The 27,511-nt window shown below is 41.6% G+C and overlaps 1 protein-coding gene across 1 annotated transcript in view; it reads left to right on the forward strand.

Annotated features, from left to right (window-relative positions):
• The first annotated feature begins 11,908 nt into the window (after positions 1-11,908).
• The window catches only part of LOC115147123 (interleukin-6 receptor subunit beta-like), a 56,325-nt gene continuing 40,722 nt past the window's right edge, over positions 11,909-27,511 (forward strand). Inside the window, exons 1-3 of the mRNA XM_029689137.2 lie at positions 11,909-12,146; positions 18,914-18,988; positions 19,289-19,582. Of these exons, the coding sequence (XP_029544997.2) occupies positions 12,119-12,146; positions 18,914-18,988; positions 19,289-19,582 (397 nt within the window). The 5' untranslated portion in view covers positions 11,909-12,118. The remainder of the gene's footprint in view (positions 12,147-18,913; positions 18,989-19,288; positions 19,583-27,511) is intronic.

Raw genomic sequence — 27,511 nt, forward strand, 5'->3', positions numbered from 1 at the left:
TTACAGTGTCCCAAAACTTTTTGCAGAGAGCTACAGTATGAGAATTTCTGAACAGTTGCATATCGCGGGGATGATATTCGATGCTATTGCAGTCCACCACTGGATGTTTTCGTGCTGGTCAAGCGCAGTCAGGTCTGGAGTGAACTAAGGGCTATATCTGTTCTTAGTTCTACATTTTTTGAAAGGGGCATGCTTATTTATGATGGTGAGGAAATTACTTTTAAAGAACGACCAGGCATCCTTGACTGGCGAGATGAGGTCAATATCCTTCCAGGATACCCGGTCAATTAGATTAGAAATGCCTGCTCGCAGAAGTGTTTTAGGGAGCATTTGACAGTGATGAAGAGTTGGCAATGATCGCTGAGATCCTGATTGAAAACAGCAGAGGCTGTACCTGGTGCGTTCCTTGATGATTTGTGTGAGATTGAGGGCATCTAGCTTGGATTGTAGGACTGCCGGGGTGTTAAACATATCACAGTTTAGGTCACCTAACAGAACGAACTCTGAAGATAGATGAGGGGCAATCAATTCACATATGGTGTCCAGGGCACAGCTGGGAGCTGAGGGGGGTCTATAACAGGCGGCAACAGTGAGAGACTTGTTTCTGGGGAGATTCATTTTTAAAATTAGAAGCTCGAACTGTTTGGGCATAGACCTGGATAGTATGACAGAACTTTGCAACTCCTCCCCCTTTGGCAGTTCTATCTTGACAGAAAATGTTGTAGTTTGGTATGGAAATCTCAGAATTTTTGGTGGCCTTCCTAAGCCAGGATTCAGACACGGCAAGGACATCAGGGTTGGCTGAGTGTGCTAACGCAGTGAGTAAAACAATCTTAGGGAGGAGGCTTCTGATGTTGACATGCATGAAACCAAGGCTTTTTCCATTACATTACAGTCAACAAATGAGTGCCTGGGGACATGCAGGGCCTGGGTTTACCTCCACATCACCCGCAAAACAGAGGAGGAGTAGTATGAGGGTGCGGCTAAGGCTATCAAAACTGGTCGCCTAGAGCGTTGGGGACAGAGAATGAAAGGAGCAGATTTCTGGGCATGGTAGAATATATTCAGGGCATAATGTGCAGACAGGGGTATGATGGGGTGCGGGTACAGCGGAGGTAAGCCCAGGCACTGGGTGATGATGAGAGAGGTTGTATCTCTGGACATGCTGGTTGTAATGGGTGAGGTCACCGCATGTGTGGGAGGTGGGACAAAGGAGGTATCATGGGTATGAAGAGTGGAACTAGGGGCTCCATTGTAAACTAAAACAATGATAACTAACCTGAACAACAGTATACAAGGCATATTGACATTTGAGAGAGACATACAGTAATCACAGGTGTTGAATTGGGAGAGCTAGCTAAAACAGTAGCTAAAACAGTAGGTGAGGCTAATCAGCTAGCACAACAACAGCAGGTAAAATGGCGTAGGCTAGGCAGGGGGGGGTCGGTTTAACTACACACAGAGCCTGAGTGCGGCTGGGGCCGACAGATAAAACATAAACAAGCAGAATGGAGTACCGTGATTAATGGACAGTCTAGCATGCATCAGCTATGTAGCCAAGTGATCAGTGTCCAGGGGGGCAGCGGTGGATGGGGCAGGGAAGCTGGACTGGCGAGTGTTATCCAGGTTAAAAAACAGTTAGCAGTGGCTAACAATGACTAAATAGCTTGTAGCTAGTTAGCTGGTTAGCTTCTGGAGGTTCTTGAGTGTGTTCTAAAAATAAAAAATAATAGCGATTCCGTATCACATTGGGTGAGGCAGATTACCGGAAGGTATAAACAAATAAAAAATCGAAAGAGATAGAAAGTAAATATGGGTCCAGTGAGTGTTTGGGACGCGGCGATTCAGACGGTTAGCAGGCCTGTGCTAACAAGCTAACAGTTAGTAGGCCAGGGCTAAACAAGGTAGCAGTTAGCGGACCGGGGCTAAACAAGCTAGCAGTTAGCAGGCCGAATTTGCAAGCAAGGAGATAGCAAGGGCTAGAAAGTTAGCCTTTGGGGGACGTTGCGATGGGGTGAGTCTGTTTATTCCTCTTCATGCGGTGACATCGATAGACCGGTCGTGGGTCCGGATATTGTAGCCCAGGAGTATGCTTCGGTGGTAGCACAGGAGCTCTGGCCGGGCTAGCTTCAAGCTAAGTGGGTGGAAACGCTAGCCAGGAGTAATCATCCGGGGATTGCGGTTAGCTAGATAGCTAGTTGTGAAGAATCCAGCTGAAAATGTTCCGTTTGCGGTGGGAATCCGGTGGGAATCCGGGAAAAAATAATAGGTCCGTTATGCTCTGGTTAGAGTCGCGTTGTTCGAACTGGCGAGAGCTTTCCGAGCTAAAGGTTAGCTGAAGACCGCTAGCAATGGTTTGCTGACTGATAGCTGGTAGCTAGCTGGTAGTTAGCTGGCTAGCTTCAGTTGAGGGGTTCCGGATCCAAAGTAGATATAAGTACTTTAGAAGAAAATAGCTACATTGGGTGAGGCGGGTTGCAGGAGAGTATTTAGAAGTTGAGGTTTAACAAAATGTTTTAAAAGATATGCGAAGAAAAATATGTTAAAAATATAGAAAAAAAACGATATATACAAGGGACACGACACGACAAGACGTTCGACTGCTACGCCATCTTGGGATACGCGAGGGTGAAAAACAACAAGATTTGAAAACTGAAATGTTGCTTTGTGTGACTTAAAACCTGACAGAAACTGCTACACTTATAAACAGTTAATTCTAGACCTCAAACAACCAAGTCAATTCAGATATCAACCCAGTAATATACAGAGAGGCCCACCCTAGTTGTTTATGGCAATTTTGGCTACTTTTACACAAGCCGCTCCCTCTGACATTAGACCCCGCAAGAAAACAGGACAGTGTCTTAAAATCCAAGAGGGACAATAGACTTTTTGGGTTGTAAAATCAAAAATGCTTATTTGTTTTGGCAAATACTAGGTAAATAGCATCTGAAATAGGGTTATAAAATGAAGTGTTATGGAAAACTTCTCGAACTGATCCAAGTTTGGCTCAGCAGAGATGTCTTGTGTGTTACCACAGATACAACAGAGAATCATAACTAGAATTATAATACAATAACCAAATGATACGCTAGATAACAATGCCATCTGTGGTAGTACCCGGCACTGTGCTCAAGCTTTTAGTGTTAACATTTGGGATGATACTGGATTATGTTGGTGGTCTAGAGTTTTTTCCCCCCTCAGTACTGTGATAAAAGACACGATGTGTGGTGTTTGATGGAGTAGTGGAGCACACAAGCTCAGCAGTTGAAGAGTTAAATATTAAAATAATTATTGTGGTTGCTCTGCACTGAGACTTTAACATGAGGTGTTAACATGCTCAGAAATGTGTTACAACTGTCATCTCACAATGTGTGCGACAGGCACTCATGTTACGTGAGTTGGTTTGAGAAGCACTTCTATCTTAAGAGGGAAGATGAACATTCATGTTGTCTCACATCTTGATCGCACCATGACTTTGTTTTGAAAAGTATGCCATGTGAACCTCCATTTGACGTTTGGGTGTGTTGGACAAATGGCAGACAAGCCAAAGCTTATGTGTGTTAGACAAAGAGGGCAAAGAAGCTGAAATGAGTGGCATTGTACTTGCCCTTACTGGCAGTCAGGAAAAGTGAAGAGCTTATATTGAGGAACCAAAACACACATATCCAATTAACTTCATTTGCACATGTAGTTCATCATTGTCATCTCAGTATGTGAAGAGTAGAGCCAAGTACAATGCTTAAGCTACAGCGTCAATGACATGCCTGGGTATGCGCTTCGTTCTAAAGACATAGGCTGTTTGGACAAGGCTGCCTAAATATGATCCCCAATCAGAGACAACGATAGACAGCTGCCTTCGATTGGGAACCATACCAGGCCAACATAGAAATTACAGAACTAGAATACCCACCCTAGTCACACCCCGACCTAACCCAATTAGAGAATTAAAGGCTCTCTAAGGTCAGGGCGTGACACATACGTATAATATGATACAGCCACCACCATGTTTGAAAATATGAAGAGTGGTACTCAGTGATGTGTTGTGTTCGATTTGCCCCAAACATAAAACCTTGCATTCAGGACACAGAGTATATTTTTTGGGCCATATTTTTTGCAGTTTTACTTTAGTGCCTTATTGTAGCAGGATGCATGTTTTGGAATATATTTTCTCTTATCACAGCAATTAAACTCTAACTGTTTTAAAGTCACCATTTGTCTCATGCAGTTTCCTTCCTCTCCGGCAATTGAGTTAGGAAGAACGCCTGTATCTTTGTAGTGACTGGGTGTATTGATACATCCAAAGCCTAATTAATAACTTCACCATACTCAAAGTGATATTCCATGTCTGCATTTATTATTTTAAAATCTACCAATAATATTTGCGAGTTATTGTAAAACCTCCCTGGTCTTTGTGGTTGAATCTGTGTTTGAAATTCACTGCTCTGAGGGACCTTACAGATAATTGTATGTGTGGGGCACAGAGATGAGGTATTCATTTAAAAATCATGTTAAACATTATTGTTGCAAACAGAGTGAGTCCATACACTTATTATGTGACTTGTAAATAACATTTTACTCCTGGGGCCCTTGTTAAGGTCAACTGCATCATGAACTTTAGAGTACCAGGACATTTTAGCCACAAACAGGATTGCCGCAAGTGGATCATCAAGTAAGACAATAACTAAGCAATAATCAAAATCCACAAAGAAATTGTTAATTTGCCGCAAAATCAACATTTTGCAATGGCCATCTCAGTCTCCGGACTCCCCATTGAAAACCTGTATTTTGAATTGAAGAGGGCAGTCCATAAGAGCAGACGAAGGATATCAAGGATCTGCAAAGATGCTGTATTTTAAAATATCTATGAAAGTGAAGTAATACAATAAGCTTTGTCTCCATCAAAACAATGAAATAACACATATGGAATCATGTAGTAACCAAAAAAAGTGTTAAACAAATTAAAATATATTTTAGACTTTAGATTCTTCAAAGTAGCCACTCTTCGCCTTGATGACAGCTTTTGGTTACTACATGTTTACATATGTGTTATTTCATTGTTTTGATGTCTTTACTATTATCTACACTGTAGAAAAAAAGTAAAAATAAAGAAAAACCCTTAAGTGAGTAGGTGTGTCCAAAATATAGAATATACTTGCAGTGAAGCCGCTCAACAACTACATCACATTAGTCATCTAACAGACTCCCATCCAGAGCGACACACAGAAGCAACCAGGGTCAACGCCCTGCTCAAGGGCACGTCGACAGATCTCCCACAAAGTCAAAAACGGGGACCTGAACCAGCGATCCATCAGCCACCGACTCAACCGCCAGCCCTCCAAGATCCCCCACCCACAGTTCCCCAAGAGCTGCACCTCAACCATCGAAGACCCCCCCCCCCCACAGTCCCTCCCTCAAGAAAATTTATAAATTATAATAATTTTAACAGATTATTCCAACCCCACCCTAACAATACACCAACAACAAAGAGAAAAAAAGAGAAAGACAAAGGAAAACAGAAAACAAAAATGCAAAAAAACAACAAAGACATCAAGGACAACAAAAATCATAACAACAAGAGCAACTGAATATGTTTGAGTTAATGTATGGCATTATTTACCTGTGTGTGTGTCCGTGGATGTGCACATGTGTGCATTTGAATGAGAGTGTGTGTTTATGCATGTGTACAAACACCTGCACGGCATCAGCCTCAGGCTGGAAAGTTCTGTATTTATTGTCTTAGTCAACCTTGTGTTCTGTTTCGTTGTGTTCTTGAACATAGCCCTGTCTTTCAATTTTGTTCATTGATTTCACCTGTGTTAGTTACTCACCTGGTCTCATTAGCTCCTTATTTAGTTCAGTTCATTCTGTTTGTGCCTTTATCGTTTTGACTCTACTAAGCCTTTTCCAAGCTCGTTTTGTGAGAACCAGTTATAGCCTTCAGTCCTAGTTTTGATTCACCTGCCTGTTTGCCTATCTGTGTATGACCATTGACTGCCTGTGACCACGATTCCTGCCTTCTGAGAAGGCGAAATAAACACCTGCCGTGCTCTGCGCGTGAATCTACACCTTTTTCTCCCTGAGTATTCATTACACAGGCAAACCGCCATTAGCTGTAAGAACACTGCCCCTCAGTGTCATTCAAACCTATGTTTTATTTTGACTTAATTTTTTTATACTTTAATCTTTTACTATCATTCGATGGTTGAATGCCCCAAATATTCAACATTTTGTTGGTGGCAAGAATCCTATACAATAATTTTTGCTGAAAGGCATGAAGTCTTGAATCTTGCGTCATTTTATATACAGTATCAACTCATACAACCTGTACCATGGAAGCGGTAAATCAAACATCTCTTCCCAACTATTATTCTGTATGGCACAGATGATCTGGAGCCAGTGGGTCTGGCGACGAATATGTAGCGAGGGCCAGCCGACTAGAGCATACAGGTCGCAGTGGGTGGTAAAAGGTGATTTGGTAACAAAACGGATGGCACTGTGATAAACTGCATCCAGTTTGCTGAGTAGAGTGTTGGAAGCCATTTTGTAGATGACATCGCCGAAGTCGAGGATCGGTAGGATAGTCAGTTTTACGAGGGTACGTTTGGCGGCGTGAGTTAAGGAGGCTTTGTTGCGAAATAGAAAGCCGATTCTAGATTTGACTTTGAATTGGAGATGTTTAATAGGAGTCTGGAAGGAGAGTTCACAGTCTAGCCAGACACCTAGGTATTTATAGTTGTCCACATATTCTAGGTCGGAACCGTCCAGGGTGGTGATGCTGGTCGGGCGGGCGGGTGCGGGCAGCGAACGGTTGAAAAGCATGCATTTGGTTTTACTAGCGTTTAAGAGCAGTTGGAGGCCACGGAAGGAGTGTTGTATGGCATTGAAGCTTGTGTGTGTGTGTAGTTACTATTAATTTAATGTGGAAATGGCCATGCAATAATTCTGTATGCAATCGGACATGTTGATTATTTGTTGATTATTAAAGACAAAAATAATTGATCTGACTCAGTCAGGCAGCTGCCTTCCCAGGGGAGTGGCCAGTCCCAGAAGAAGGAGGGCAAGTTCTGCATGCACAACCAGATCTTCTCTTGCAAGAGGAAGAAAGAGCACCACGCCGCCGGCCACAGAGAGCTGGGCCGCGGCAGACATCTGAGGGAGGAGACTGCTTGGCGGACTCCTCCTCGGCCAAGGAGCCGGGAGACGAAGGACCCAAAGTCAGAAAACGGCCTTCGGTGGAAACGGGGCAGAAAATCAATCCATTCGAAATCTGCACAGCGAAGGACAGCCTCACATATGGATGCAAAGTCTTCCGCCCATCAATCTGAGCACATCTTTGTTGGTCAGCTCCCAGAGTGCCGTTCAGCAGAGTCAAGCCACAGGGCCGATGGTCAACCACTTTGTCCACCGCTCTCGGAAAAGCAGGAGCGAGCATGACTTGTTTGATGGTAGGTCGAAGGGACAATCGTTGGTCAGTCAGTCAGTTCTGTACAGCACTTTGTGACATCAGCTGATGAACCCTTTCCCTAACCCTGACCCTGATGACATCAGCTGAAGGGCTTTATAAATACATTTGATTGATTGATCATGCCTAGAAGATCAAGTCCAATCAGTCTATTTTGGCCCACAAATCCTATTTTGGCCCACACCCCCTTTAGAAAGGCTATTATACAATGGATGTCCTCTGCCCACACCAAGTCCCATACATACAGAAGAATGAACAAGGTAGGATGAGTTGTCTTAAATCGTAAACATATCAACTTGTGGGGCATTCACATGATGTATCAAGTGAGTCATCTAACAGTCCTTTCACCAGAGAAAAGCACCAGGTAGCGATAAAGCCACATCCTGCTAAGATAGCTACACTTGGCTTCACAATTCACACCTTGAGTCTGCTTCAATTCAAAACCAGTAGGCCTAAAACATTATTTTGCAAGGGAGTGCTGCAAGTGAAAATGTGTGAACTTCTATGCAGTTTAGTTTAGATAACGAGGGAACATAACATTCGATTTTTTCAGTTTTAAAATGTATGCCGAACAAAAAACATTGATTTCAAAGTAAAACAAACATACAACTCTATTGACAAGGATTTCTTCAAAAAATGGCCACAGAAAATGTTACAATACTAAGGAACAGTGCAGATGGAAAGTTTCGTAAAAGAATGGCAGTGAAATCTCCCTCACTTTATGTGACCAAGTTTTTCAAAAAGTCTTATATATCTAGTCTGAATTGAGGCCTCCTGAGTGGTGCAGCAGTCTAAGGCACTGCATCGCAGTGTTGAGGTGTCACTACAGCCTGGGGTTACACAGCCGGCCGTGACTGCGAGTCCCATACGGCAGTGCACAATTTGCTCAGCATCGTCCGGGTTAGAGGAGGGTTTAATGTGGTATAGTGGACCTGATTGGGACTTGGCTGGGTTAGCTAGCAGCAGGCTATTTTTGTTGGAATCTTGTCAGGTGTTAATGAAGTTTGGCAAATATAAGTGTAAAGCAAATATACAAATTGGCTCTGAGTGTATAAATTATTAATTAAATTATGCCTCTGCGTATTGGACACAAAATGTACACTACATGACCAAAAGTATGTGGACACCTGCTTGTCGAACATCTCATTCCAAAATAATAGGCATGGAGTTGGTCCCCCCTTTGCTGCTATAACAGCTTCCACTCTTCTGGGAAGGCTTTCCACTAAATGTTGGACCATTGCTGCAGGGAGTTGCTTCCAATCAGCCACAAAAGCAATGAGGTTGGGCGATTAGGCCTGGCTCGCAGTCGGCATTCCATTTCATCCCAAAGGTGTTCAATGGGGAGGAGGTCAGGGATCTGTGCAGGCCAGTCAAGTTCCTCCACACCAATCTCGACAAATAATTTATGTATTGATCTCGGTTTGTGCACGGGGCATTGTCATGCTGAAACAGGAAAGGTCCTTCCCCAAAAGTTGGAAGCACAGAATTGTAGCATTAAGATTTGGAAGTAAGGGGCCCAACCCAAACCATGACAAACTGCTGTTCCTCCTCCACCAAACTGTACTGTTGGCACGATGCATTGGGGCAGGTAGCGTTCTCCTGGCATCCGCCAAACCCAGAATTGTCCGGCGGACTACCAGATGGTGAAGCATTATTCATCACTCTAGAGAACGCTTTTCCACTCCTCCAGAGTTCAATGGCGGTGAGCTTTACACCACTCCAGCTGACGCTTGGCATTGTGCATGGTGATCTTAGTTTGGCCATGGAAACCCATTTCATGAAGCTCCCGACAAACAGTTATTGTGCTTCCAGAGGCAGTTTGGAACTTGGTAGTGAGTGTTGCAACCGAGGACATTTTTACGCGCTTCAGCACTCAGCGGTCCCATTCGGTGAGCTTGTGTGGCCGAAATGTTTTCACTTCACAATAACAGCACTTACAGTTGACAATGGCAGCTCTAGCAGGGTAGAAATTTTACGAACTGACTTGTTGGAAAGGTGTCATCCTAATATGGTGCCACGTTGAAAGTCACTGAGTTCTCAGTAAGGCCATTCTACTGCCAATGTTTGTCTATGGAGATTGCGTGGCTGTGTGCTCAAGTTTATACACCTGTCAGTAACGGGTGTGGCTGAAATCACTCATTTGAAGTAGTGTCCACAAACTTTTGTATATATAGTACAGTGGGGCAAAAAAGTATTTAGTCAGCCACCAATTGTGCAAGTTCTCCCACTTAAAAAGATGAGAGAGGTCTGTAATTTCCATCATAGGGACACTTCAACTATGACAGACAAAATGAGAAAAAAAAATCCAGAAAATCACATTGTAGGATTTTTAATTAATTTATTTGCAAATTATTGTGGAAAATAAGTATTTGGTCACCTACAAACAAGCAAGATTTCTGGCTCTCACAGACCTGTAACTTCTTTTTTAAGAGGCTCCTCTGTCCTCCACTCGTTACCTGTATTAATGGCACCTGTTTGAACTTGTTATCAGTATAAAAGACACCTGTCCACAACCTCAAACAGTCAACTCCACTATGGCCAAGACCAAAGAGCTGTCAAATGACACCAGAAACTAAATTGTAGACCTGCACCAGGCTGGGAAGACTGAATCTGCAATAGGTAAGCAGCTTGGTTTGAAGAAATCAACTGTGGGAGCAATTATTAGGAAATGGAAGACATACAAGACCACTGATAATCTCCCTCGATCTGGGGCTCCACGCAAGATCTCACCCCGTGGGGTCAAAATGATCACAAGAACGGTGAGCAAAAATCCCAGAACCACACGGGGGGGCCTAGTGAATGACCTGCAGAGAGCTGGGACCAAAGTAACAAAGCCTACCATCAGCAAGGGCATTGAAGATGAAACGTGGCTGGGTCTTTCAGCGTGACAATGATCCCAACCACACCGCCCGGGCAACGAAGGAGTGGCTTCGTAAGAAGCATTTCAAGGTCCTGGAGTGGCCTAGCCAGTCTCCAGATCTCAACCCCATAGAAAATCCTTGGAGGGAGTTGAAAGTCCGTGTTGCCCAGCAACAGCCCCAAAACATCACTGCTCTAGAGGAGATCTGCATGGAGGAATGGGCCAAAATACCAGCAACAGTGTGTGAAAACCTTGTGAAGACTTACAGAAAACGTTTGACCTCTGTCATTGCCAACAAAGGGTATATAACAAAGTATTGAGATAAACTTTTGTTATTGACCAAATACTTATTTTCCATCATAATTTGCAAATAAATTCATAAAAAAATCCTACAATGTGATTTTCTGGATTTTCCCCCTAATTTTGCCTGTCATAGTTGAAGTGTACCTATGATGAAAATTACAGGCCTCTCATCTTTTTAAGTGGGAGAACTTGCACAATTGGTGGCTGACTAAATACTTTTTTGCCCCACTGTATATATTAGCTGTTAATTAACAAAACCCAGGCTGTAGTGAAACCTCAATATGACTAAACTCAAAAAGGGTTGTATGCCACAGTAAATTGCTCCTGACTTTTCAAACATTTGCTAATAAACAGCATCCTATTTGTACACATTTATACTGTACTTGGTGGTGGAAACTCTACAATTCAACTTATGCACTGTGTACTGTTTGATTTTCATGCACTTTTGAAATTGAGACTGTCATGTGACTGTTTGGCAAAAATGAATAAAATATGAAATTTGTATTTTTGGCTGCGTTCTGATATTTTTCAGTTGTCAGGGAGAGGAAACAGAAGTTGGTCTATGCTTGATCAACTTAATTATCCTGAACATCATAAACATTTATGATTCAACATTATTACTATTCTGACTGCACCCCTTTTCTCTTTTCTCTTAAAGACATCCTGGCAGAGAGCATTTTTTTTGTACAATTAAAAGCAAGCATATTCATTGTGGTAGTGTGACATTGGTGACCGTTGTGATATAGTTACTAGAATCGGGTAACTGTCCTTACCTGAGACCTGAAGACTTGTGTTAGCTCCCCCAAGCAAGCTCATACCCAAAGGCTTTAACTCAGCGAGCTGCTACAGTCTAGTGGTTGGAGGCCCGAATAGACAGTAGCAGGTCACATTTAGTCAGGTGAGTCATCACCTCAACATGCAGGGCATTTGTTCACACATGAAGGAGAAACAGGGTAACACTGTCCTGCCATTAACCCACTTCATTTATACCATTTTCCATAGCTTACTCTGTTTTTGGTTCGGATATTTATTAAACAACGCATCAAACAGTGCTTGTTGTTGAGCTTGTTGCGTCAGGTACATAATGATTCAGCAGCAGACAAAGCATTCAAACCAAGCTCCGTCATGGCCTGGCACACATTGGAGCATTTCGCGCAAGTGGGTGCAGATATACTGGAAAACAGTCAGGCGAAACAATCTAGCGTCTTGATTGGTTAGTACATTGTGTGACAGACGATTCTCCTGGCAAATCAAAAGAGCAGCAATTCTGCGCAGATCTCTAAACAAGTCGTTGACAAACGAGACAGAGACTTAGATCAGTCGTTTGTAGCTAATTTATATTTTTATTATTTGCATTGCAAGGGAAGTATTGGAACTCGTGGTTATGCAATATACTGGAATTGGGAAAGAGAAGACAGACAATTTTATAGTTTAAGCTGAGTGATGTGAAATCTACATGTCTTTACGCAGCTAACGTTAACTAGCTAGAAAACATGAACCCAACAAGTAAAGATATGAAAGGTGAGTGTTTTTGTTGTCATAACATGTCGGGCCCTGTTTAACAGGCTGTTACGGACGTGTTTTCCTGGTTTTGTTGAATATAGTCGACTAGGGGTACTGCAAATACGACATTCCCGTGTTGTTTGTGTTTCCCGGAATTGGAAATTGATCAATCTTTTTTTTTTCTCAAAATGTCCGTGCTAGCTACAGTAGCTAGCTATTTAAAATGATCAGTAATACTTATTTTATAGCTCTTTATCAATCTGATGGAGGTAACGTTATATAGCAAGCGTCAGACAGCGAGATAAGATTGTCTTTCTTTTGAAGTAGCTAGTCATATTTTTTTGTTGGTTTCATTGGGATTCTCAATACTACATGGCAATAGCCGGCGCCAACAGTTTTAGGCTGGACACATGACATTTAATCTTATAAAAACGTGTTCATCGCTTCAGCCATGGAGCCCAGTTAAATAATATTACCCATTGGCCCAGCTGTATGCCGTAGTTTTTAAATAATCGCGAAATAACAGGCCTTCTTTTAGGGTGGTGCCAACTCCTACTAGTTATATTGATTATGGTGGCACGAACTCACTTTCCCATAGTTACACTTCCCGGTATGTTGGCAATGAGACCAACCCTGGTTAAAATAATAGGCTTACCTCGTGTAACTTATTATTAACAAGGTTACGGCTACTTGGCGAGCTCTTTGTTTGTCTGTGTATATGCATTGCTAGCGATGGCTGGGGTATGCCCATCAGACGTTAAACATTTTCTGGCCATGGTTCACCAGATGTCTCTTCAGAAAAAGGTGTAAAACCTAAACAAAATGCATGTTCCTGACCTATTTTTCAAGATGTGGCAGATTTAAAAAGCCAGAATACATTTTTTAAATCAAGAAATAACCTTTTTCTAACGATTTTTTGTTTGGAATTACTGCTGGGTAATTTAATATGCGTCAATCTAAAATCGTAGGGAGTGAATACTGCGCAGATTCACTGAGTTGCAAACGAATTTCATTGATTTGTGGATCTGACGCAGTTGCTACCTCAGTACACACAAAGCCACAGGCAGGAGCAACAGAGCTATAAACCATACTCTTTTTTTTTTGCCTTATAAACCCTAAACCTAACAGTCAATCAAATGTATTTATAAAGCCCTTTTTACATCAGCAGATGTCACAACGTGCTATACAGAAACGTTAACCCTACATATAACCTATTATCCTTAACCCTAATTCTAGGGTAGGGTAGCCTATAATACTTTTAGAAAATATTTTAGTAATAATATTATCATAATAAATATCATATAGTACTAAATAGCATTTAGATTATTTTGTTAATCAAAATCTGTCTAAGCATTTTGCTGTTTTTTGTTGTTATTTTTTTAAATATGTACTATTGCAAGGCAGAAGACGTGATAAACAAACCACATTTTATGTTTTATCATTCAAATGTAGTTTGAACTCGGTGACCTAGTAACCTCTGGAAGTCCAGGAATTGGTATGGGGCAGGTTTGAGACTGATCTAAGGAATTAACATCACAAATATACTATTTCTCAGTTGCCTCACCAATGTCTTTATGTGAATTAATGACTTGCTAAATATTTCCCATAGACTGCAGCATAAGACTACAAAGAATCAGTTATAGGTTACAAGCAACCCTATAATTCATATGAAATAGCATGCAACCAAAGACTATATGTCTCATATTTTTCTAAAATGGTCACTCATTACTTTACAGTTAGCTATATATTGTGTATTAGGCCTGTGTTGCTTTTGGGAGAGCAAGAAAATAGTGACCATAGCAGGTATTGAACCCCGGCCAAATATTCAGTAGCCAATATTCTCAACCCTGGTACACAGACATGATAAAAATCATCTTAATATCTCTTATTGAGAGTAAACGGCCTCGGAATAGAGAAGACATGTGCATCTTTAAGCCTGCCAATAAATGCATCATGCAACCCTCGCGAGAAGGCAGTGTGCCCTGACGCCACAACCTTTTTGGCGGAGCTTGTTGAGTTGGCTACTTGTTCGAGAAGGCAGAGCGGGTCGACGCTGGTTGATGAATTTTAAAAGACATTTTTGTCGACCAGAGGTGACTGAATTAATGTTCAGGCTTATTGATAAGTTATAGTAATTAATTATAATATCAAAACATGAGCATATAAACAGTTAATAATAAACATGAATCATCATTATATTACTTCACAGTAATCTGGGATATAATAAGCGCGCAGGGGAGTGGTGAATTCAGGGAGAGAACTAATCTTCTGAAATTTAATTTGTGGTCTTATGCTGCCGTTGGAATTATTTAGCAACTGCAGTAGTGCTGAATAAAGTGTATCCTTACTAAAGTAGTAATTACTCAGAATTGCAAAATATAAAATGTTCTAGTTCATTTGATCACGTACAACCATAAATAACAATTTCTAGCATAACAAACAATGAAACTGACACAAACCAGAAACACCTACATTTAGTTAATTATACAAATATTTGTATTTATTTAGATGGGTGACATTATCTGCCAAAGTAACACCCCTTAACATATAAACACAGACACTGAAAATGAGCTTTAAAAAAAAAAAACTGGTATCTCTCAATAGAGCCTTTGCTGAGCAGTTTGTTTTCAGGAGTGGTCTGCCTGCCATTAAATTTTTTATTTTTTATTTTACCTTTATTTAACCAGACAAGTCAGTTAAGAACACATTCTTATTTTCAATGACGGCCTGGGAACAGTGGGTTAACTGCCTGTTCAGGGGCAGAACGACAGATTTGTACCTTGTCAGCTCGGGGGTTTGAACTCACAACCTTCCAGTTACTAGTCCAACACTCTAACCACTAGGCTACCCTGCCGCCATGTCATCAGAGAAGGAGATCTGTGAATAATGATAAGGTAATAAGTTATTGCCACGCTTTCACATAAACTAGGCCTCTATGTTTACATTTGAGCCATTTAACAGACTTTCTTAGCTAGCTACTGTTTGTTCATAACTAGCAATGCATAGTTTTTGTGTTTTATAACTAACTTAGCTCTCTAGTAGTAGCTTTATCATTGGTTCCATTTCCTATATTTCCTACTAGTGGGAGTAGTCAGTGAGGCCCTCATAAAACTAAACAGTTAAGTCACTACTTATTGGTAAAGTACTGAATACAAAATAAAATCTGGTGAACCCATGTGCCAGTGATATGGGTGCATGCCTACCCAATGAATTACACAACACAAATAGGCTACACAGCTGTTGTTGTTTTACAGTAGTTAGTGATGCACCGATATTACATTTTTGGCCGATACCGATATTTTCCTTGCCAAAAGACCTGATTCTCAATTTTTATTTAATTTAAAAAATAATGTTTTTAAGCATTCTAGTACAGTTAAATAGTTAAAACACACACATATGTGGACACAGCAGTGTCACTACAGTTCCTGGTTCGAATCCAGGCTGTATCACGTCTGGCTGTGATTGAGAGTCCCATAGGGCGGCGCACAATTAGCCCAGCGCCGTCCGTGTTTGGCTGTAGTAGGCCGTCATTGTAAATAAGAACTTGTTCTTAACTGACTTGCCTTGTTAAAGGTTACACACACGCACACCATACTGACCAAAAAGTTATTCAGTTGGCATTTACATATTTCCCCATTTCCAGTAAAACATAATCAAAACCTATTTCTTTCACTTACTTGCTGTGCTGTTTCATTTGTTCAGTTGTTTCATTCTCAACCAGGACTTCTATGGAACACCGTTGGGTCTTTGCATGTCAACAAAGACGTGTCAAATAAGCTTGTTGACCAATCAGGACCTGAATATGACTTCACATCACATAATAATTTAACGTGTTCATACATTTTTTTACGTATTTATTACATATTGATTACACTATCACACGTAAAAAAAAAGATGGCTCATGGATGCAAGCAATGTTCTTCCCCCAAAACATAGCAAAATGACAATCTGTTTCAGTAGATATAGTTGGCTAGCTAACTATAAGTGTCATCTAAAATGACCTTCATTTATAAGACGGTTCTTATTGATTAATGGTGGTCGGACCCATCTATGTGAACCTAAATCATGATAATAATTAACCACAATTGACAGTAATTGACAGTGATGAATACAAATACTTATTCAGATGTTTCAGAGTCCCGCAATAAGAGCTACTACGCTAATGTTCTCTGGGTGTCACTGAGTAGACTGATACCCCATGTTATTGAGCCACAATCAATAGGTAAGGCTGTACAGTGAAATAAGTATTCTCCCTCTTCACAGTTGTGTTCTGTGGGTAGACTGATACCCCATTTCATTGCTTCACATTCCAACCTTGTTTAACATTATCTAGTCTAAATATGGCATGATTCCACTAATTGTAACCTTCTGCGTCACTTTCAAATAGGTGCTTTTTATTTTGAAGGCAAACTGCAAATTCCACTATTGTGCCTAACCCTTATTGTGGCTAGCTTCACAACACATTACATGGTCCGGTTGAGCATCACTAGCCAGATGAAGCTAGCTGGCTTCTTACAACGTTAGCTTTGGGCAACAGGGTTAAGTAGCTGGCTAGCTATTTATTTTCATGATCTGAAGTTAAATTTCAATAGGCGAACAACAAGTGGCTACCAAGCTAATACTTACTCACAAGGATTGCTAAGAATAATGAAAATGACTGCAGTTTCTGCTAGCTACCCCAGAAGTTGCGGTCAAACAAATAATGCTTCATTACTAACACGGTATTTCAAACACATCATTTGCAGACTTCTTTGTACAGCTTTGACAGTACTACTGATAGTAGTGGTGGCGCTTGGCTTGCATGCTTAAATTCAGAACACACAACATTCTATAATAGAACTGTTATTTGACGTGTCAAATTAAAAGCATATTTATTGCGTCAAATAGTGTTATTGTCAATTTAGTGTTTTTTTGACGTGTGTCTTTTTTGACACGCAAAGACCCAAGCGGCGTTCCATACCATGGTATGTCGTGAAGCTAATAGCAGTGACGCTACTACTGTGTAACTCCGGTAGGGCAACATCTGAAAAATAGCGCAGTTGCTAGTGTGTACCGGTGCTCGACCAGTTGCGAAAGCCAACATGACCCACGACAGAGAATGGTTGATTGTCGAGGGCAATGAATGCCATTATCTTGGCATTAATGGGTTTCACCTTTGAGTTGTGTCTCTGAAATTGTTTTACTCTTTCAAATGACTGCTGGACTTGTTGACTGCTCGATGCAGACATTGTGGGCTAGGTTAGGAATGCTGTGTTGCACATGTAGCGCAAACATTTTACATGGCTATGTACCTACATTACATAGGTATGCACGTTAGCTTTGGCATCGGTTTTCCACATCGGCATTAAAATAGACATCAGGCCGATAACTGATGCTGGCATTTTTAGCTATTTTCGTCCGATTCCGATATATCGTGCATCCCAAACTGTAGCAGCTATGGTGTTATGACAGTGTTCCTCCAAAGCTTTATTTATTGTATTTTGAAAATAAGCTGCATAATAATATTCTGTAGTGATATGACTAGCTTTGCTGACACATAGCTACAAAAAGTCCTACATGCAAGAGGACTGTCCTTGAGGAAATGAGATGTTCACAAGGTTTTGTAGCTACCTACCTTCAGTCAGCATTTAAGTGTTGGGGAAGCTGCTCTGAAAGCTACCAATTACGTCACACTAGAAGAAGTTAAGCTACACTGCAATATGCAACTTTTTGAGTGACCTGAACAAATTCACATAGAATTGTGTGTTATAGATCTGTCATTCTCATTGAAAGCAAGCCTAAGAAGCTGTATATCTGTTCTATGTGCGCTATTTATAAACATCCGGTTCTTAAGTTTTGTTTTTGCGTCTTTAGTTTTGTACACTAGCTTCAAACAGCTGAAAATGCAATGTTTTGTGTTATTGAAAGTATATTTCTGTGGTTTAGATGGTAAAGTGATTCTCTACACTATACGTGCTTGTTTTGTCACATAAACTGAAATTCAGCGACCTATTTGAATTTTAACAACCAGGAAATGGCGGAGTGATTTTGGCATAGTGCATCTTTTAAAGTAGATCACTACATCCAAACTACTTTGATACATTTTGGTGTCTAAATCTGAAATGTCATAGACCACAAATTGAAAGACTGATCACTCTGGAGTCAGATGTTAACAGAATTTGTAATTTAGTCTATTAAATCCAAAAACTATGTTTCAAGTTAGAATTTGGCAGGTCTGATGCCTACTTCACCCATATTTTCTGTTGTACTTAGCTACACCATTACCTGGCAAAAAACACTGAAAACACTGCAAATGTTATTTTGTTTAAAGGGATACTGAGGGATTTTGGCATTGAGTCCCTTTACTTCCCCAGAGATGAACTCGTGGATAAAATGTTTGTCTATGCTTGCGGTTTTCAAGGAAGTTGCTAATTAGCGCTGGTGCAATTGCTAACTAGCATTAACGAAATGACTGGATGTCTATGGGTATATGCTAGCAGATACCCATAGACTTCAAGTCATTATGCTAACCCTGGTTAGGGGCTCGTGAGACTACCTCTAACCTTCTGCATACTGGACAGAGAGAGACATAAAAATGGTATCCACATGTTAATCTGACTGGGGTAGTAGATCTCAAAGTATCTCTTTAACTACCACCACGCTACTGCAAAACGTAGCTAACTACATGTAGTTCCACTAGTAATTTAATTGCTCTCCAACACTAGCAATTAATTGGGTGGGAAATGGTTTGAGATAAAATGTAGGCTAGGCTTGGCGAGTCTGTGAATTTGTGAATCTTCCCTCAGGCATCATGGACAAGTCATCATACCGTTTGCTGCAGCTTCTGTCCTTGGCATGGCTGGCCTGTAGGCCCACCTGTAGTAAGTGTACCACTACATTTCAATAACAATTGTTATTAAGTGCTGCTTAGCAGGCGCACTTTTCCACAGCGACAGACAGTCTGATATGTTTTGATTCAACCTCTCTGTTGCACATAAACCCTAGAATGAGCTGTCTTCTTCCTTTAAGTTGCTGTGCTTTAATGATAGTGAGCTTTGTACTGACCCTAGTGATATGTTTCCAAATAACCATGAAAACAACCACATATGGACTTTTCCCTCTGTGTAAAATTCAGCATGCATTTCCTAGTAGCATTGACTTGATACATGGGTTTTCTCTAGGTTCTATCACCACCTATGGAACAATAATCCCACAATCTCCATCGGTGGAAATTGGAAAGGAATTCACCGCCACATGTGTGCTCTACAAATCTGCTAAAGCCACAGCGGAGGACATCTACTGGAAGTTGAAAAACGTCACAGTGCCCAAAGAGCAGTACACTAAGATAAATGACTCGGCTGTTAGCGTGACCATCACCATCACCAATGAAATGGCCAACTGGTTACTTTGTGAGACGAAAGGGTCTCCCTTAAACCGAAATCAAGTAATCCATGGGATTCTATTGACCAAAGGGTGTAAGTATGCCTCCAATGATTTCACATCAACTTTAGGTTATTTCATATCAAAAGAAAACAAAAATGTCCACGCAAGTATTTTCCTCTAATATCTCCATTTAAATTTAATTTCTGAGTAATTCATTTGGATACAAGTGCAAAAATTTCATACAGAAATACAGTGAAAATGTATCCAAAGGTCATGCCTTTGTACTGATATTCACGAAAATGTAACGTACACATTCATAACTTTTATTTTTTACATGCACTAGTACAGTGAAATGTCTTGCTTGCTCTTTCCCAACAATGCAGTAGTACTATTAAAAAGTAAAGTAGAACAAAAGAGTAATAGAAATAAGAAGAACAATAAAGTAAGGAAGCTATATAAAGGGTCAGTGCCAATACCATATTTACTAGGGGTGTGCCGACATGGCCATACTCATGTTCGTTATCGTATCTGTAAATTGACAGTTGACAATCGGATCACATGATACTCGTGATTGGAAAAAGAAACTGAAGTGTTTTAATATTCCTAAGTATATGTTTGTAAAATACCTCCCTGGGGCCAAGCTTCCTGCTGTCCAAATCAAATTTCTTTATATAGCCCTTCTTACATAAGCTGATATCTCAAAGTGCTCTACAGAAACCCAGCCTAAAACCCCAAAACCCAGCCTAAAACCCCAAACAGCAAGCAATGCAGGTGTAGAACCAATGTGGGGTGGCAGTCCTCTTCTGGCTGTGCTGGGTGGAGTGGAAACCTAGAGAGGAAAAACTCGGGTGGAGATTAGAAACCTAGAGAGAAAGGCTAGAGAGGAAAAACCGGGTGGAGATTATGAAGAAACCTAGAGAGGAACCAGGCTATGTGGGGTGGCCAGTCCTCTTCTGGCTGTGCTGGGTGGAGATTATAACAGAACATGGCCAAGATGTTCAAATGTTCATAAATGACCAGCATGGTCGAATAATACTAATCACAGTGAACAGGTCAGGTTTCCATGGCCACAGGCAGAACAGTTGAAACTGGAGCAGCAGCACGCCCAGGTAACAAGGATTCATCATGCCAGGTAGTCCTGAGGCATGGTCGTAGGGCTCAGGTTCTTCTTCGAGAGAAGGAGAGAATTAGAGAGAGCATACTTAAATTCACACAGGACACCGGATAATACAGGAGAAATCCAGAAATAACAGACTGACCCAGCCTCTGACACATAAAGTACTGCAGCATAAATACTGGAGGCTGAGACAGGAGGGGTCGGGAGACACAGCGTCCCCATCCAATGATACCCCCGGACAGGGCCAAACAGGCAGGATATAACCCCACCCACTTTGCCAAAGCACAGCCCCCACACAACTAGAGGGATATCTTCAACCACCAACTTACCATCCTGAGACAAGGCTGAGTATAGTCCACAAAGACCTCCGCCACGGCACAACCCAAGGGGGGGCGCCAACCCAGACAGGAAGATCACATCAGTGACTCAACCCACTCAAGTGACACACCCCTCCTAGGGACTGCATGGAAGAGCACCAGTAAGCCAGTGACTCAGCCCCTGTAATAGGGTTAGAGGCAGAGAATCCCAGTGGAAAGAGGGGAACCAGCCAGGCAGAGACAGCAAGGGCGGTTTGTTGCTCCAGTGCCTTTCCGTTCACCTTCACACACCTGGGCCAGACTACACTCAATCATAGGACCTACTGAAGAGATGAATCTTCAATAAAGACTTAAAGGTTGAGACCGAGTCTGCGTCTCTCACATGGGTAGGCAGACCATTCCATAAAAATGGAGCTCTATAGGAGAAAGCCCTGCATCCAGCTGTTTGCTTAGAAATTCTAGGGACAATTAGGAGGCCTGCGTCTTGTGGCCGTAGCGTACGTGTAGGTATGTATTGCACGACCAAATCGGAAAGATTGTTAGGAGCAAGCCCATGTAATGCTGTCACGTGAACTTTCTATCCCAATGATAATAACTTATAATCAATAGCTCTGACCAATCCTAGAGGTTTGTAAGACCATGTGTATAATAATAATTACACAAAGATTCGGCCAAAAGGTTAGTACAGTTTATTCAGAGAACGTTCTAAAGTCAAGAATACAAAACAATTAATTTTATACCGACTTCTCACACACACACATTCACCCAACCATACGCACACACATTCACACAAACATACGCACACAATGTCCTGCTACGCACACACTGTCTCACTACCCAGCCGACAGAGATTAGGGAGACCTTGAGCCGTACTCCCCGTTCTCTCCCAAGTCTCTAGTCAGGTCGGCGCCAAATTTTGCTCAGACAGTCTGTCTTTAAAATACCATAAAGACCCACATTAGCTATATTGTTTTACCCTAATTCTGACTAGAACTACACATTTATTGATTATAATTTTATACATTCTAATGAGTTCCATACAATTATATGGTTTCAGGGTGGAATATTCTAATCATTCAATTAACAGATAAATCCCATTAACAAATACTTTGTAGGTTAGTAGTAAAACCTTGAAATCAGCCCTTGCCTTAACAGGAAGCCAGTGTAGGGAGGCTAGCACTGGAGTAATATGATCACATTTTTTGGTTCTAATCAGGATTCTAGCAGCCGCATTTAGCACTAACTGATGTTTATTTAGTGCTTTTTACCTAAAGTAACAAAAATATGGATTCATTTTTCTGCATCATTTTTGGACAGAAAATGTCAGATTTTTGCAACCTTACGTAAATGGAAAAAAGCTGTCTCTGAAACAGTCTTGATATGTTCGTCAAAGGAGAGATCAGGGTCCAGAGTAACGCCGAGGTCCTTCACAGTTTTATTTGAGACGACTGTACAACCATTAAGATTAATTGTCAGATTCAACAGAAGATCTCTTTGTTTCTTGGGACCTAGAACAAGCATCTCTGTTTTGTCCGAGTTTAAAAGTAGAAAGTTTGCAGCCATCCACTTCCTTATGTCTGAAACACAGGCTTCCAGTGAGGGCAATTTTGGGGCTTCACCATGTTTCATTGAAATGTACAGCTGTGTGTCATCCGCATAGCAGTGAAAGTTAACATTATGTTTTCGAATTACATCCCCAAGAGTTAAAATATATAGTGAAAACAATAGTGGTCCCAAAACGGAACCTTGAGGAACACCGAAATTTACAGTTGATTTGTCAGAGGACAAATCATTCACAGAGACAAACGTATCTTTCCGACAGATAAGATCTAAACCAGGCCAGAACTTGTCCGTTTAGACCAATTTGGGTTTCCAATCTCTCCAAAAGAATGTGATCGATGGTATCAAAAGCAGCACTAAGGTCTAGGAGCATGAGGACAGATGCAGAGCCTCGGTCTGACGCCATTAAAAGGTAATTTACCACCTTCACAAGTGCAGTCTCCGTGCTATGATGGGGTCTAAAACCAGACTGAAGCATTTCGTATACATTGTTTGTCTTCAGGAAGGCGGTGAGTTGCTCGCGCAACAGCTTTTTCTAAAATCCAGGACCTCTATAACAGGAGGTGTCAGAGGAAGGCCCTAAAAATGGTCAAAGACTCCAGCCACCCTTGTCATAGACTGTTCTCTCCGCTACCGCACGGCATGTGCTACCGTAGCGCCAAGTCTAGGTCCTAAAGGCTTCTCAGCAGCTTCTACCCTGAACAGACTCCTGAACAGCTAATCAAATGGCTACCCAGACTATTTGCATTGCCCCCCCCCCACCCCTCCCGTACGCTGCTGCTACTCTTTATTATCTATGCATAGTCAGTTTAACTCTACCTACATTTACATATTACCTCGACTAACCAGGTCCCCGCCCACATTGACTCTACCGGTACCCCCTGTATATAGTCTCCACATTGACTCTACCGGTACCCCCTGTATATTGCCTCCACATTGACTCTACCGGTACCCCCTGTAGATAGCCTCCACATTGACTCTATACCGGTACCCCCTGTAGATAGCCTCCACATTGACTCTACCGGTACCCCCTGTATATAGTCTCCACATTGACTCTACCGGTACCCCCTGTATATAGTCTCCACATTGACTCTACCGGTACCCCCTGTAGATAGCCTCCACATTGACTCTATACCGGTACCCCCTGTATATAGCCTCCACATTGACTCTATACCGGTACCCCCTGTATATAGCCTCCACATTGACTCTGTACCAGTACCCCCTGTATATAGCCTCCACATTGACTCTGTACCAGTACCCCCTGTATATAGCCTCCACATTGACTCTGTACCAGTACCCCCTGTATATAACCTCCACATTGACTCTGTACCAGTACCCCCTGTATATAGCCTCCACATTGACTCTGTACCAGTACCCCCTGTATATAACCTCCACATTGACTCTGTACCAGTACCCCCTGTATATAGCCTCCACATTGACTCTGTACTAGTACCCCCTGTATATAGTCTCCACATTGACTCTGTACCAGTACCCCCTGTATATAGCCTCCACATTGACTCTGTACCAGTACCCCTGTATATAGTCTCCACATTGACTCTGTACCAGTACCCCCTGTATATAGCCTCCACATTGACTCTGTACCAGTACCCCTGTATATAGTCTCCACATTGACTCTGTACCAGTACCCCCTGTATATAGCCTCCACAATGACTCTGTACCAGTACCCCCTGTATATAGTCTCCACATTGACTCTATACCGGTACCCCCTGTATATAGCCTCCACATTGACTCTGTACCAGTACCCCCTGTATATAGCCTCCACATTGACTCTGTACCAGTACCCCCTGTATATAGTCTCCACATTGACTCTGTACCAGTACCCCCTGTATATAGCCTCCACATTGACTCTGTACCAGTACCCCCTGTATATAGCCTCCACATTGACTCTGTACCAGTACCCCTGTATATAGCCTCCACATTGACTCTGTACCAGTACCCCCTGTATATAGCCTCCACATTGACTCTGTACCGGTACCCCCTGTATATAGCCTCCACATTAACTCTGTACCGGTACCCCCTGTATATAGTCTCCACATTGACTCTGTACCGGTACACCCTGTATATAGCCTCCACATTGACTCTGTACCGGTACCCCCTGTATATAGTCTCCACATTGACTCTGTACCAGTACCCCTGTATATAGCCTCCACATTGACTCTGTACCGGTACCCCCTGTATATAGCCTCCACATTGACTCTGTACCGGTACCCCCTGTATATAGCCTCCACATTGACTCTGTACCGGTACCCCCTGTATATAGCCTCCACATTGACTCTGTACCGGTACCCCCTGTATATAGCCTCCACATTGACTCTGTACCGGTACCCCTGTATATAGCCTCCACATTGACTCTGTACCGGTACCCCCTGTATATAGCCTCCACATTGACTCTGTACCAGTACCCCCTGTATATAGCCTTCACATTGACTCTGTACCGGTACCCCCTGTATATAGCCTCCACATTGACTCTGTACCAGTACCCCCTGTATATAGTCTCCACATTGACTCTGTACCGGTACCCCCTGTATATAGCCTCCACATTGACTCTGTACCAGTACCCCCTGTATATAGCCTCCACATTGACTCTGTACCAGTACCCCCTGTATATAGCCTCCACATTGACTCTGACCGGTACCCCTGTATATAGCCTCCACATTGACTCTGTACCGGTACCCCTGTATATAGCCTCCACATTGACTCTGTACCGGTACCCCCTGTATATAGTCTCCACATTGACTCTGTACTGGTACCCCTGTATATAGCCTCCACATTGACTCTGTACCTGGTACCCCCTGTATATAGCCTCCACATTGACTCTGTACCAGTACCCCTGTATATAGCCTCCACATTGACTCTGTACCGGTACCCCTGTATATAGCCTCCACATTGACTCTGTACCGGTACCCCCTGTATATAGCCTCCACATTGACTCTGTACCAGTACCCCTGTATATAGCCTCCACATTGACTCTGTACCAGTACCCCCTGTATATAGCCTCCACATTGACTCTGTACCGGTACCCCTGTATATAGCCTCCACATTGACTCTGTACCAGTACCCCCTGTATATAGCCTTCACATTGACTCTGTACCGGTACCCCCTGTATATAGCCTCCACATTGACTCTGTACCGGTACCCCCTGTATATAGCCTCACTGTTGTTGTTTGCTGCTGCACTTTAATGATTTTTTTTACTTTTATTTTTTACTCCATATTTTTTAAAAACTGCTGTTAGTTAAAACCTGTTAGGGCTAGCCCTGAATACTGCCCCTTCTGTATATAAACCTCCACAATTAAAAATTGTTATTAGGAAACACTCTGCTTATAAAACCGTTTAAATTTTGTCTCTAGCTAAAGCAGAACTCTCAGGGCATGCATTCTCCCAAAGTCTCTCTTGTAATGGGAAAATTGACTTTACGTCATTGTTTACACACTTCCCAAAGAGCTATAACCATGGAAACACGTTCTATGTCTTCAGCGTGAAGCCTCCACATTGAGGCCTCTGTACGTTCAGCGTACCAAACCCTGTCACCAATATAGCTCTTTCTCCACATTGACTCTGCTAATCCGCCCTCACCGATTGCTGTAGACCTTTATAGCTAAGGCTTAATTATAAACAGTTTTGACTCTGTACCGACGTTTTGGTGCGCCCCTGTATATAGTCTGAGAACGGAAAGACACAGACTTGACTCTGTAACTTGGTGAGTATTAACCCTTCCACCTTCTGAAGCAAGAACAGCCATGGTAAGGGAATATTTAGTCTTCATTTTGGGTTGCTGCCGACATTGAGTCAGCATGCTACTGAGAGCGCCGACTCTCTATTATAGCCTAGTAAACGCCAAATGTAACGTTAAAAATAATTGTAACATAGCAATTGCATTTAGAAGAAGTTTATCTTGCCATACATATGTAAAACATGCATATTTAGTCAAAGTTTATGATGTGTATTCCTTGTTTGCTACGTTATCTGCCGGAGCTATTTATTTCTCCTGACATTATAGCATTTTTTCATGCATAATTGACAGATATTTATGGATATATATTGCATATTATTGAAAAAAATGAATGTACTGTGTAACATGTTATATTACTGTCATCTGATGAAGATTTCAAAGGTTTGAAATTATTTTTCTTTTAATCCTGCGTTTGTTGATTGCATATTTTTTCCTACTTGGCTAAGCTAATATATGTATGCAGTGGTGGTTGGACATAAATATGTGCTTGTTTGCTGTAAAACATTTTAGAAATGATTTTTTTACTTTTATTTTTTGAGCCATTTTTAACATTCTGTGGAGGTTATTTTTTAAAACTACAGCTCAGGGGGTTAGTTAAAGTAGCCCTAACAGGTTGGCTTGTAAGTAATCATTTCACTGTAAGGTCTACACCTGTGCATGTGACAAATTAAATTTGATTTGCATGTTCTCACTACAAAAAAAGCTGTTCTACAATGTAGAAAATAGTCAAAATAAAGAAAAACCCGTGTTCAAACTTTTGACTGGTACTGTATATTATATTATTATATTATATATTATTATTATATTATATTATTTAGTGTATGTTCTGTAAATACGAGATTAAATCATTAATATTCTGATGGGTGAAAAAAATGTGCCTATCACTTGTGAATGATGCCCAGCATAAGGCCAGAAACAATGCATACCTTTTTTTTGTAGGCCTTTGTAAGCCCATAGGCCTACATGTTTTGATGAGGGTTATTTAGACTAAAGTGGCCAAATAATTTTCTTAACATGAAGCACATTCATCTGCTTTCCAATGGGTGTAGAGCATAAGTTGCATTCATATGCAGCCCGTGAGTTTCAAGTTTGGGGAAGATAATTTTCACCATAAAAAAACACCTTTATAATAAAAGCATTACATGCATTATTGCATTTCCGGTCACTTTTGATATTTGTGTTTTCCTGCTAATGGAACATTTGCTCTGCTGAGCTTATAATGTGAAGAAATAGCCTAATAGTTTATGAACATTTTAAATGGTCTGCATCAGCC

Source organism: Oncorhynchus nerka, linkage group LG19 (assembly GCF_034236695.1).
Source record: "Oncorhynchus nerka isolate Pitt River linkage group LG19, Oner_Uvic_2.0, whole genome shotgun sequence".
NCBI classification, from domain to species: Eukaryota; Metazoa; Chordata; class Actinopteri; order Salmoniformes; family Salmonidae; genus Oncorhynchus; species Oncorhynchus nerka.